The sequence below is a fragment of the Chenopodium quinoa genome, unplaced genomic scaffold (assembly GCF_001683475.1).
Source record: "Chenopodium quinoa cultivar QQ74 unplaced genomic scaffold, ASM168347v1, whole genome shotgun sequence".
Lineage (NCBI taxonomy): Eukaryota > Viridiplantae > Streptophyta > Magnoliopsida > Caryophyllales > Amaranthaceae > Chenopodium > Chenopodium quinoa.
In genome coordinates this window covers 5753186-5764734 of record NW_018742329.1, presented here as the reverse complement: position 1 = coordinate 5764734, position 11549 = coordinate 5753186, and the positions used below count along the sequence as shown (strand labels likewise).

General features: G+C 30.2%; 1 protein-coding gene across 3 annotated transcripts; it reads left to right on the top strand.

Moving 5' to 3' along the window:
• Nucleotides 1-335: 335 nt before the first annotated feature.
• LOC110690864 (floral homeotic protein AGAMOUS-like) lies at nt 336-11549 on the top strand. Of its 3 annotated transcripts, none has more exons than XM_021867754.1 (9): nt 336-585; nt 770-835; nt 1149-1400; nt 8689-8776; nt 8954-9015; nt 9100-9211; nt 9309-9350; nt 10887-10928; nt 11020-11549. In XM_021867754.1, exons 3-9 carry the CDS (start codon nt 1165-1167, stop codon nt 11188-11190), a joined length of 753 nt encoding a protein of 250 aa, XP_021723446.1. In that variant the 5' UTR covers nt 336-585; nt 770-835; nt 1149-1164; the 3' UTR covers nt 11191-11549. The 3 variants fall into 3 exon arrangements, with proteins under 3 accessions (XP_021723446.1, XP_021723464.1, XP_021723454.1); XM_021867772.1 differs by having other exon boundaries at nt 8695-8776; nt 11020-11190; XM_021867762.1 differs by lacking the exon at nt 336-585 and having other exon boundaries at nt 824-911; nt 11020-11190.

The window sequence follows — 11549 nt, the reverse complement described above, 5'->3', positions numbered from 1 at the left end:
TTATTTTATACACCTGAAATATTTTAATAATTTCATTACTCATTCAAATTATTTTATACATCGTACCTTTTATATTTCTAATTTTTTTTCCATTCTGTAATAAATGGCGTCTTTTATATAGTTCGGCCCACTTTTAATTTATTTTATTTTGTCAAACCTAGTTTGCAATGCTATCTAATCTTACCTAGACTATGGGTTACTGTATTTACACACCGACTGTTAAACTTTATTCACCATTTTCTTACATCCATTCAATTTTTATATATATAAAAAAGTATAGTCGAACTTTGGTAAACAAAGGAAGCATATATAAGCAAAGTATAGTAGGAAGAGTGCGCAACCCTTGATCTGAACCAACGTCTCATTCACCCCATTAATAATACCTCTTTCACAAGTCCTTTTCCCTTTCTCTCTCTTTAATTCCCATTCTTCCTTTCTCTCTCTCTCTCCAATATCACTCCTTTTTATTTTTTCCAGTCACAAGAAAGTTAAAAACTCAGCTGTAATGGAGTCTAAATTTTTTATGTGAATTTCCATTTTTAGCCTTCTCTTTTCAACCAAAACCGTCCATTTTCATACAAAAGGGTATAATAAAAGGGTTAATTTTGTAACAAAAATAATTTTTCTTTTATTTAATTTTTTTTAAAACTTTGTGACAATTAAATAGAAATGTTGAGCAATTAAATGGGTTTCTACTTTTATAAATACCCAACTAGAAGGGCAAACTCACTTCCAATTTGTTTTCTTTCTTTTTTTTCTGTTGTTGCAGAATTTTAGGGAAGAAAAAGAGGGGCAGACAAATTATATTTCCTAATTCTTCATTTTTCTTCCTCAGGTGAGATTAAGCTTAAAATAATAGCTTAGTCAATTCCAAATTTCAATTCTAATTAGTTTTCGCTTCGCCTCTTATGGTATTCTTATCCTCTTTCAATCCCATGAAATTTCGAGCTAGTAAATCAGTTTCGAATACAGTATATTCCGTTGAACTAAGCTGGAAGACTAAATAACTATCTAGAACTCAATGATAAGATTAATATTGTGGATATTATGTTTGGTTTAATGATGTACATGTTATTGATTTTATTTTATTGGTGTTATAAGTTTTTGATTAAGCTAATAGATTAACATATGATTAAATTTTCTTTCAGAAAAACTAGCAAAATCATGGAATTCCCAACACAAGTTATGGAAGAAGGTTCACCCTCAAGCCAAAGAAAGATGGGAAGGGGGAAGATCGAGATCAAGCGGATCGAAAACACGACAAACCGCCAAGTGACCTTCTGCAAGAGAAGGAATGGATTGCTGAAGAAAGCCTATGAATTATCAGTCTTATGTGATGCTGAAGTTGCCCTTATTGTCTTTTCGAGCCGAGGCCGGCTCTATGAGTATGCTAATCATAGGTATATGTTCAACATAATTCCTCCCTTTTTACAAATTCACTAATTTTTTGGACAAATTTTGAAGATGATAAATAAGGGTTATATCTTAGAGAAATTAAAATTGTCTTTCTTTCAGTTTTGTTTTTTTCTCTGTTAAGAGCTTTAAGGGATGCCCTTTTTATTTTTTTAAATAAGGCCTTCTTTTACTTCTTTGATTGACAGAAACATAGATCTGGTTGTAATACAAGGAAATAACAGAAATTTGGCAATTTTTTTTGGCATAAAAAAATCAGACCTAAAATAAATGGGAAACATTATATTGTATACATAAAAATTTAAAAACAGTAAGAAAAATTGGGAAAGTTTTCAGGACTATGAGATCAGCTTTCCATCCTACCCTCTTCTCCATTGTTGCTAACTTTGTATATTCTCTCTCTAAAATCTTCCTTTCTCTCTATGTGAAAGTACAAATATGCCCATGATCTATGATGCTAGAAGAAGAGGGGTAGGCCTACTACACCCATAGTTGTCACATTTCGATTCGTCGAAAAACCCTCTACCCCCATCTCTTGACACCTCCTTAATATCATGTCAGTTTACCCATAAAGCTAAAACAAAAGGACACCCACAAAAGTTTGTGTTCAAGAAACCCCAATTCAAAAAATCAAACTACTACTAGTAGATAAGATTATATAGAGCAGTATGTAACACAACACAACACCACAATGTTTTCGATTTTGTTCATCTAACACGCAGCGTGTGTAACTAAATTAGGGTTCTTTGTATAATCTATCAGAACACTAAATTTCCTTGCCTATAATTAGATATTGATGAAAATATGTTGGTTACACGTGATGTGTATTTGTAAAAGTCAATAAATTAGCCAAAATTAGGGCTTAAAAATGCACCAACTTGACATATTTGAGGGTTTCAATTTATTGCACACAACTCATTTTTTTTTGGCAAAGTGGGTCTAAATTTGTAACAAAACAAAGGCTAGTAGTTAAAAACATAATACAAATCAGAAGAAGTTTGCCAGATTTGGTCCCTTTAATTTTTATATGTATAATTCTTTTTTCATAATTAGGGTTATTATCACTAAGTCCTAAAACTGACCATTTACAAGAGACTTATAGCTTTAACAAGAATGAAATAGAAAATATAATTTTTTTATGCTCAAATTGAGAAAAAGAGGAATCTTTTGTTTTTTTTGTTTATAATTTTTGTTTTTTATTAATATTTTTGGGTAATGTGACAAATATAAAGAGAAAAAGGGTAATGTAATGATATGATTTCCAATACAAAGAGTTACTCTTTTAACTTAAATAGTGAAAGAAATTAAAATAATAATTGGATTAATTTTTATTTTGTACAATACCCTCTTAGATTGTGAAAGGATCTCACTTTCTCTATGAGAATTATTTTTTATTTTTTACAGTTTTCTTTCAACAAAAAAGAACCACCTCACTCTTTGATGATCTCATCACTGTTGAGTCTGAAACAGCAAAAACAACAAAAACATTGCTGTTTTTTTTCAGAGTGTGTTGAACCAATCAAATTGCATCATCCTTTTTTCACAAACTTTCACTTTATTAGGGAAAATTAGGGTGTGTTGAGACTAGATCTTGCTTAGATATTTTTGTACAATACTATGCCTTTCAAAGAAATTTACGTACTCTTACCAAAGCTACCTAAAAAAAGTTTGTGTAGGAAATATAAATCTGATAAATAATTCAATTTATGGTCACTTTTTTGTACTTAAACTTGTATCATCTTCTAATTAAGATGATATTTTGTCATCATTAAACTTACAAATTCTTAAATGGACCCGGTTCACACTAATTTATTGTGTATCACTAACATTAGAGACAATATGATTGTTTTATTAATAAAAAAAGGTCACTATATTAAAATAAAGGTTATAATGTTGAAATAAAAGTTATTGTGACATTATAAAAGTTATAACAACTTAACTTTTTTTAATGAAATTTTTAATATAATGGTCAATATGAATAATAAAGATCATAATGTTAAAATTAGGTTATTATTCAACTTAATTTCGTACTTTAAATTCATAATAATATTAAAGGTCACACATGTTTTAAAAAAGGTTACTATGTTAAAAATAAGGTTATTATAATATAATTAGGGGTCACTATGTTGAATATAATGTCAGTTACGTGTGTATAAACCTTAGGTCCACAATAATATTATTGTGGACCAGGTTCACACAAGATTTGTTGCATTAAACTTAGGTTATTAGCCATATTTCATTATCATCAAAAGTATTTACATCTTATAATTTCCTAATTATTCAAGTAGATCTTTTTACCTACTCTAAAGAATAAGTATGTCTAATTTTTGTTTATTATTATTTTTTTTTTTCAGAATGTAAGTTTTTTTTTCAATTTGGTAACTTAGATCCTTTTATAAAAAAAGTTGTAATTCTAGTTAAAAGACAAGTGAAGTTAAATTATTTTTTTTCCAAAAATGGCATTATGTGGAAATTTTTTGGCAACCACTTTATACTTCTAGCTTTTTCTCACAATCTTTTACAACTACTTTCAAAATTCTAATTCTTGAGTTTTATTTTTTTAAGGATGAAATAAAAAAAGAAATATAAGGTTTTTATTTTTGTTTTTATTTAATTAAAAGAAGAAAGATACGAGTAAGAAAAGAAAGTGTACGGACAAACTTGACTTTGTATAATCCATGCATGGAAGAAGAAAGAGCCCTACACCTACAGCTGCTACTTTTTAGTCAGACTTCAATTTTTTATTTTTTATTTATTGATTGATAGAAATTTGGAAAAGACTAATTTTAGTATTCCATTTTTTAATAATAAAAAAATTCCAAAACCCTTGGATATTAGGGTAATCGGGTGGGTTAATATCCAACGGATAATGGGTTTCTGACACGTGGCTCAGTTCTCAACTCACTAGTCTTATTCTAACCAATCATATCACTGGACCACATGACAACGTGGCAGAACTTAGCCAATCACTTACTCGAGGAAATTAAGGTATCACCAAATTCGAGAGAGTTCAGTCAATTTTTTAATTTAATTTGATGTTATAAAAACATTAAATATGTTAAATTTAGGTCATATCATACTAAATTACATCGCATCAAACAGTAAATATTCTGAACTCTGAAGTTAAGTTTACTGAGGTTTTTCTTACTTTTCATTCAAATTACTGTTTTGTATGGCTTTTCGTGTTGGACTAAGGTACTAGATTGATTTGACTAAAATAATTACTGAAGTAAGTATCTATTTTTAGATGTAATAATCATTTCATGAAATTATTCATATTGTTTGTTCATACTTGTACTCAATGTCGTTTAGTCAGTGGTAGAATTACATTAATATCTGCTCCATAATCGTTGGTTTTGTTTGTGAGATTTTTTCATGCGTTCACTTTACGGTTTATAATTGATTGACTTTTAGTTTGAATTATACGACTAACATGGTTGTTACTCCTTAATTTGCAATATTGATTGCTTTTATTTAATTTTATTGTCACGATATCTTTATTTTTGAGATAAGAGATTTGCAACTTACTTATAGAGGGAAAAATAAATGTAAGCTTTTGATTTTCTTAATTTCATCTTATCTGTTTTGCTGTTTTTGTGCTTTTGCCCTTCTCCACTTTTCTCCTTTTGCTATTTAGCAACAATACATGGAAAAAAATATATTGTACTAGAATAAAGAACTAGAGATTTGGGCAAACAATTTATATTTGTATTTTCAAATTGTGTCAATGCGTACCCAATAACTGAAATGCTTAAGGGCATGTGCTGGAAAAACTCAATATACATAGGAAAAAAACAAAGTAGAATACTAAGTTTTTGGAAATATTCGATTTAAGAGGTTAGAGTTATGGCCAGATATGTTGAAAGGAGAGTGTAGAAGGAAAATGTAATTAAAAGTAGAATAACTAACATTTTATTTGGATAAGAAGGAATGGAGGGAAAGGAAGAGAAGGGAAAGGAAGGGGGATGAAATCCATTGTTTGGATATCAAATTAAGGGGTGAGGGAAATGGAGGGGAGGGAAATGAAAGGAAAAGTTTTGTTTAGTTGTTAAAGTGTAAAATCATTCCAAATTTGAAAAGATTTGGAAGGAAAACAATAACAATAGATTAACATTCAGCTGGAATACTTTATTGAATCTCCTCCTTTATCATTTTCTCTCTCCTCCTCCATACTGTTCTCATGATTTTTCTCCAAATTTCAAGGGTTTTTGACATTCCTAATTCATCTCTTTCAATTTCTTGAATTTTCAAGGTAAAGGCCAAATGATGCAACATGTTATTCTACTCTGCTTCTCACGAATTTTATCCTCCAATTTCTAGGGATTTGCTGCTCTTCTTCATTGTTAATGTTTATTCAATTTTCCATTTTTTTTTTATATTCCTTCAATTTTTGTTTGAAAATCAGTTCTGGAAAATCAGTTTGAAAATCAATTTGATATTTTAGATAATGTACATAAATTTTTTTGGAATAGCATGAGATATTAAATTATCTATTTTTGCTTGATTTTAATGACGTTTATCAATATTTTTTTGAAAATTTTGACAATTACCACATACTATTCTTTCCATTTTAGTAATTACCACCTGCTATTATTTTTTTTGAAAATTACCTTCTACTCTTTTATAAAACATCAAAAATTCCCACCTATTTGCCTCCCAACTACCTTATAACGTCATGTAGGCCCCACTTTTTTTTACCTTCCCTCTTCTTTTCCCTCCCTTTTCTCATTTCTCACTCGAGTTTCATCTCCTTTGACTAATTTTTTTCGCTCAACTTAATTTTTCGCTCAAAAAATAACCACCTAGTTGGGCCCCAATTTATTTTTTCGCTCAAAAAAATGAGTAAGGAGAGATGAAAATTGAGTGAGAAATGAGAAAAGGGAGGGAGAAGAAGAGGAAAGGTAAAAGATGGACATGACATCAAAAGGTAGTTGAGAGGCAAGTAGGTAAATTTTTTTTGATATTTTATAAAAGAGTAGGTGGTAATTTCCAAAAAAAAATAATAGCAGGTGATAATTGCTAAAATGGAAAGAATAGTAGGTGGTAATTGTCAAAATTTCCTATTTTTTTATCAGGTTTAAATTATAATAAAAATAACTGCAATATAATTTTTGTAAAATTTAGTATAATGTTGATTGCAACATGCAAGCAACTCACATATTAAGAACCAATAAAAAAATGGTGAATGCACCTCCCCTTCCTCCATTTTCTCCTTTATCCAAACAAGGAAGGTTCAATTTCTTCTCCCCTCCCCTTCTCTTCCTTCCCCTCCCTACCCCTTCCCTTCTTTTCCTTCCTGATAGTAAGTTCTTGGGAATATTCGGTTTAAGAGGTTGGGAATATTCGGTTTAAGAGGTTAGAGTTATGACTAGATTTGTTGAAAGGAGAGTGTATATTATTTGATTATTTGATCATGGTCAGGAACGTTAATTTACTTATGTCAAAATAACGACTACTTCTAGAATCTAGCCTGTTCGATATGTGTGTTTAATTTCACTGTACACCATCTATGATCTATCAATAAATTAAATACATTGCTTGTGTTATTTGTCTTTCCAAATTAAATACATAATATATAGTGATTTATTGACGACTATCTTAATAAAAGTGTATTACACTCCATAGAAAAAACCTCCCTTGCATATGTAAGTTTTACTTATGTATATATTCTCACTTTTTTTTATAATAGTATTTCAATTTTACTATTTGTAGATGAATTGGCTTATCCGCTGGTTGCTAGTTACGTAATGCAACTAGGATAATATGAAGCCAAAATATAATGGCAAAAAAAATGGTGTTAATGATGAATAATTAATACTCCATATGACAATTTCACAATAAAAAAGATATTATGTCAAACAAGTTTTAGTTTAATGATTAATTGCGCATATTTGTTTTGATTTGAGAACAATTTTGTAATGATTACTCTAATTTTGTAGCCAATATAACCGTTTGATCATAACCATCAATTTTCTATTATTAAATCTATATCATCCATCTATTTATTATATTATAAAAAAAATTTTCACCTTGAAAAATACTTTATTAATCTTTCCTCTTTCACTTTTCCCTTCCCCTTCCCCTTTCTCATAACGACCTGGATAAGTCGCTAAAATTTGGTTGTATTTCATTTTCCGCTTAACTGCCCCAAATAACAATGATCGGATGTTTCCAAATTATAAGTTTTTACAATGTTTATATATATAGTTGTAAACAAAAAAATCATGAAAATAAAGTTATATAATATATACTGGAAGTTTATTTGAAATCGTTATATAAGTTATTTAGATTTTTTTTTTATTTTTTAATTTAATCATTTGTGATGGAGATTAATTGATTGCATGACTGTATGATTAAATTTGTAAATGCTAAATTTTGATCTTTACTTTATCATATTTGAATTGTTTTCAAGGATATAAGGCATAATCGTCTGAAAATTGAGACGGAAGAATTGATATTCAATTTATAATTGTTATTCATTTTTCGTTTGGTCAAATATATAAACGGTTAGAGATTATTATTTCTATGAAATTTAATGATTTAGATAAAAAGTAGTTACAATGGGCTACAATTTTAGTGTAGTTATTGAATAATCTTTCTAGTGGTAATACGAAAGGGTAAATAAAGGCCAGAGAAACATTAAAAAGGGACCTAAAATATAATATTTGACATATTTCACAAAATAACCCCTGGATGACGAGCACCCCAACCACTAACTCAATAGTGGATTCGTAATAGAGAAGGTGGATAATATACAAAAGAAGGATTCGTAGTAGAGAAGGTTGATAATATACAAAAGAAGGTAGATAGGTAGGCTTGTGTATAGGCATGTGTTTGTATGCTTAAATTAAAGGTCCATCTCCCATATTTATATTCGAATATGTTGATTAAAAGAAATGGCTAGAAATTTCTAGAATTTCCTTCAATTTTTCTTGAAATTTCACAACCTATCTCTTTTTGTTGCTTCCAATGTTGAGAATTCTCTAGATCATTTTAGGGCTTACATGATGTAGAATTATCTATAGAATTAAATACTAATTGTGCTACCAGTATAAAAAACTTCCCGAACACGGGCCTATAAAATTTATGCCACACCCAAACCCAACAATATCATTTCTAAATGTATGTGTGCATGAGATAGGGTCATCATTATTTTTGAAATATAATATTGTAGCTGGGTATATTGGTTATCATTGTTTATCAAATTGTTCAATTAAAAACAAGTATAAAAAAATTAGGGAACGGAAGGTCATGGAACTAATTGATATTCTTTAGCTGCAGTGTCAAGGGCACAATTGACAGGTACAAGAAGGCGTGCTCTGATCAGACTGGTGCTGGATCAGTTGCTGAAGCCAATGCTCAGGTATAATGCAACTAACTAACCTCACTTGATTGCTCGCATTTCTTTGTTTTGGTAGGAAGAACATTTATATAAGTTTCTTACAAAGTGGTGAAATCATAGTTACCTAATTCCCTAAACCTAGAAATGTGATTTAGGTTAAAGAGTATTGTGTAATATAATTTTGAATGTAAATTGCAGTACTATCAGCAAGAGGCTGCCAAGCTGCGAGGCCAAATCAAAACTGCAACAGAGAACAACAGGTAAATTTTACTGTGTAAACCTTGATTAACAAAATAATACGAAGTATTATATTTAGAGCAAACATTACTGAAATAGAACTATAGGCTTCTTTCCAGGCATATGATGGGTGAAGGGCTGAGCAGCCTAAGTATGAAGGAGCTGAAGAACCTCGAGACTAAACTTGAGAAAGGAATTAATAGAATTCGGTCCAAAAAGGTAAATAGAGAAGAAAGCTATATGAAGTTGGCTTGTTAATACAGTTCTTTTGACATCCTCTTGTAATTCACTTTTCCTTAATTTTTGTGTTTTCCAGAATGAACTACTCTTCGCTGAGATAGAGTTTATGCAGAAAAGGGTAAGTGAATCTGTCCCTATACTAAAATGATCCAGAATAAAACATAATGTCTATTCATCTGAGTTGCTAATTACACCAATATGATTTGCACAATAGTACTAAGAACTTTGTAACCACAACAGCCTCATCTATCAAAATAAGTAATCCATAAATGTTTAGACAATAGCAATCGCGATACATAAATAAGCATTGATGAATATTATGTGACTGAAGAGAAACCGTTACACATTTTCCATGGAAAGTTTTGATCAATGCGTAGGTGTCTTCTTGTCTTCAATGGAGTGATATTGTAGAATTTATTTTTCAAGCTATATAAGTGGATAAGTTTAATCTTTACAGTGAGTTAATTGTTTTTTCAGTTTAGGTGCAATGTATAATTACAAACAGGTCGTCTTAAAAGAGTCTGTTTAGATGTTCTAATAGTCACCAAAGTTACTCCTGTCTCGTGTACTCATCTGATTTAACCCTTTTGCCTTTATTAATACTATCTTCGTTTTTTTTTTATTTGACACCTCTCTCTTTTTATGCTTTCCAATGCACTATTTTAACGCTTAATATCTCTAAATATCGACATTGTAAAATTATAAGAAGTGAATTTTAATAAAATATACATTGAGACGATTCTTACAAGATTGTACTTATGTTTTATCATGACTATAAATCACAAAAGCTAATCAAAGTGTAGTTAGTGAATAGTGTATAAAAATGGTGTCAAGCTGTCAACTAAAAAAATGGAGTTAGTAGTTTCTTAGGTTTCAACTACACAAGCCTTAAACAATGCCGCCACCATATTGAAAGATCTGATCTATTTGAATCATGGAACTAGCCTCAATGACAATATCTAGTTTCTGTTTCAATTTGATGCGGTCTATGTCAACCTATTTACACTTATGTAAGAAATTAATTAGGAAGAATTAAGTTTGAGTTTGACTCAACACCCATTACTTTGTTAATCTTTTTTAAGCTTAAAGCACTTTAGCCTCTTGAATTAGGATTCTTAACTGTGATTAGTGAATTAATAAAACAAAATAGACATTGAACCTACTGATTGTATAAGATACTACAACACTATCTTTTTTTTTTTTTTTTTTTTTTTTTTTTTGACGGGTATTACAACACTATCTAGGAAAATGTTAATAAGAGATTATGAGGTGGTGGAATTTGACATGAAATACTACCCCTTATTTATCTCTAAAATAGGTAGTAACATTTATCAGACACTTGAAAGCATGTAATTTGCTCTAATTTAATCACATAAAGATTATTTTCAGATCTATATTTAAGTACGAAAAATAATGAAAATTAATTGAGAAAAACATTGTTTTTAGCTTATATTTTGGTCAATATACTGTTACTTTGTATGTTAAAAGACACGATTTACTGATTTACTGTGAAGAAAGGAAGAAGCCATCATCAGACTTCCACAATTTTCTTTTACTAGTACTCTATAGATCAATAAATGTTTTCATTTCGAACAATATTTTAGCAATTGTACAAATTATACAAGACTTATTGACAAAATTGTTGCTCCTGCAGGAGATTGAACTGCATAACAATAACCAGTTTCTCCGAGCAAGGGTATATGCTTCCTTCCTCTCTTTTCCTTTATTTTCAACACAACGAAAGCAGGTACGAATTTATGAACACATGAAATTGAATTATATTGCAGATATCTGAAAATGAAAGAGCTCAGCAAAGCATGAGTTTGATGCCGGGGGGCAGTGACTATGATCTTGTCCCTTCGCAGTCGTTTGATTCCCGGAATTACTTCCAAGTAAATGCCCTCCAACCCAATAGTCAGTATGCCCGCCAAGACCAGACCCCGCTCCAGTTAGTGTAACTATGCAACTTAATGCAGATTGAACTGGCCGGAGCTGAAAGTGACCAAGTGAATTCGCTAATGAATGGGATCTAGTCCTGAATTCTAGCGTTTCGAGTCTATAAGGAAGTATGTAGTATTGTAGTGTATGTTTGGTGTGCAGTGTGATTTGCATAACGTTTGATGCAACCTAAACTTATAACTTAATTATCTCATCCTGTGTGATGGAGTATTTGACCTTAATTTTCGATATATTGTGCTGTTGTTACATTTTAGCTACTGTATGGTGACTATTGTCTGTATTCATTTTGACTATTTCAATTTAGGGCCACCATGGACGAACAGAAGGAAGCCTTCGTTCGCTACACGAGATCCCCTCA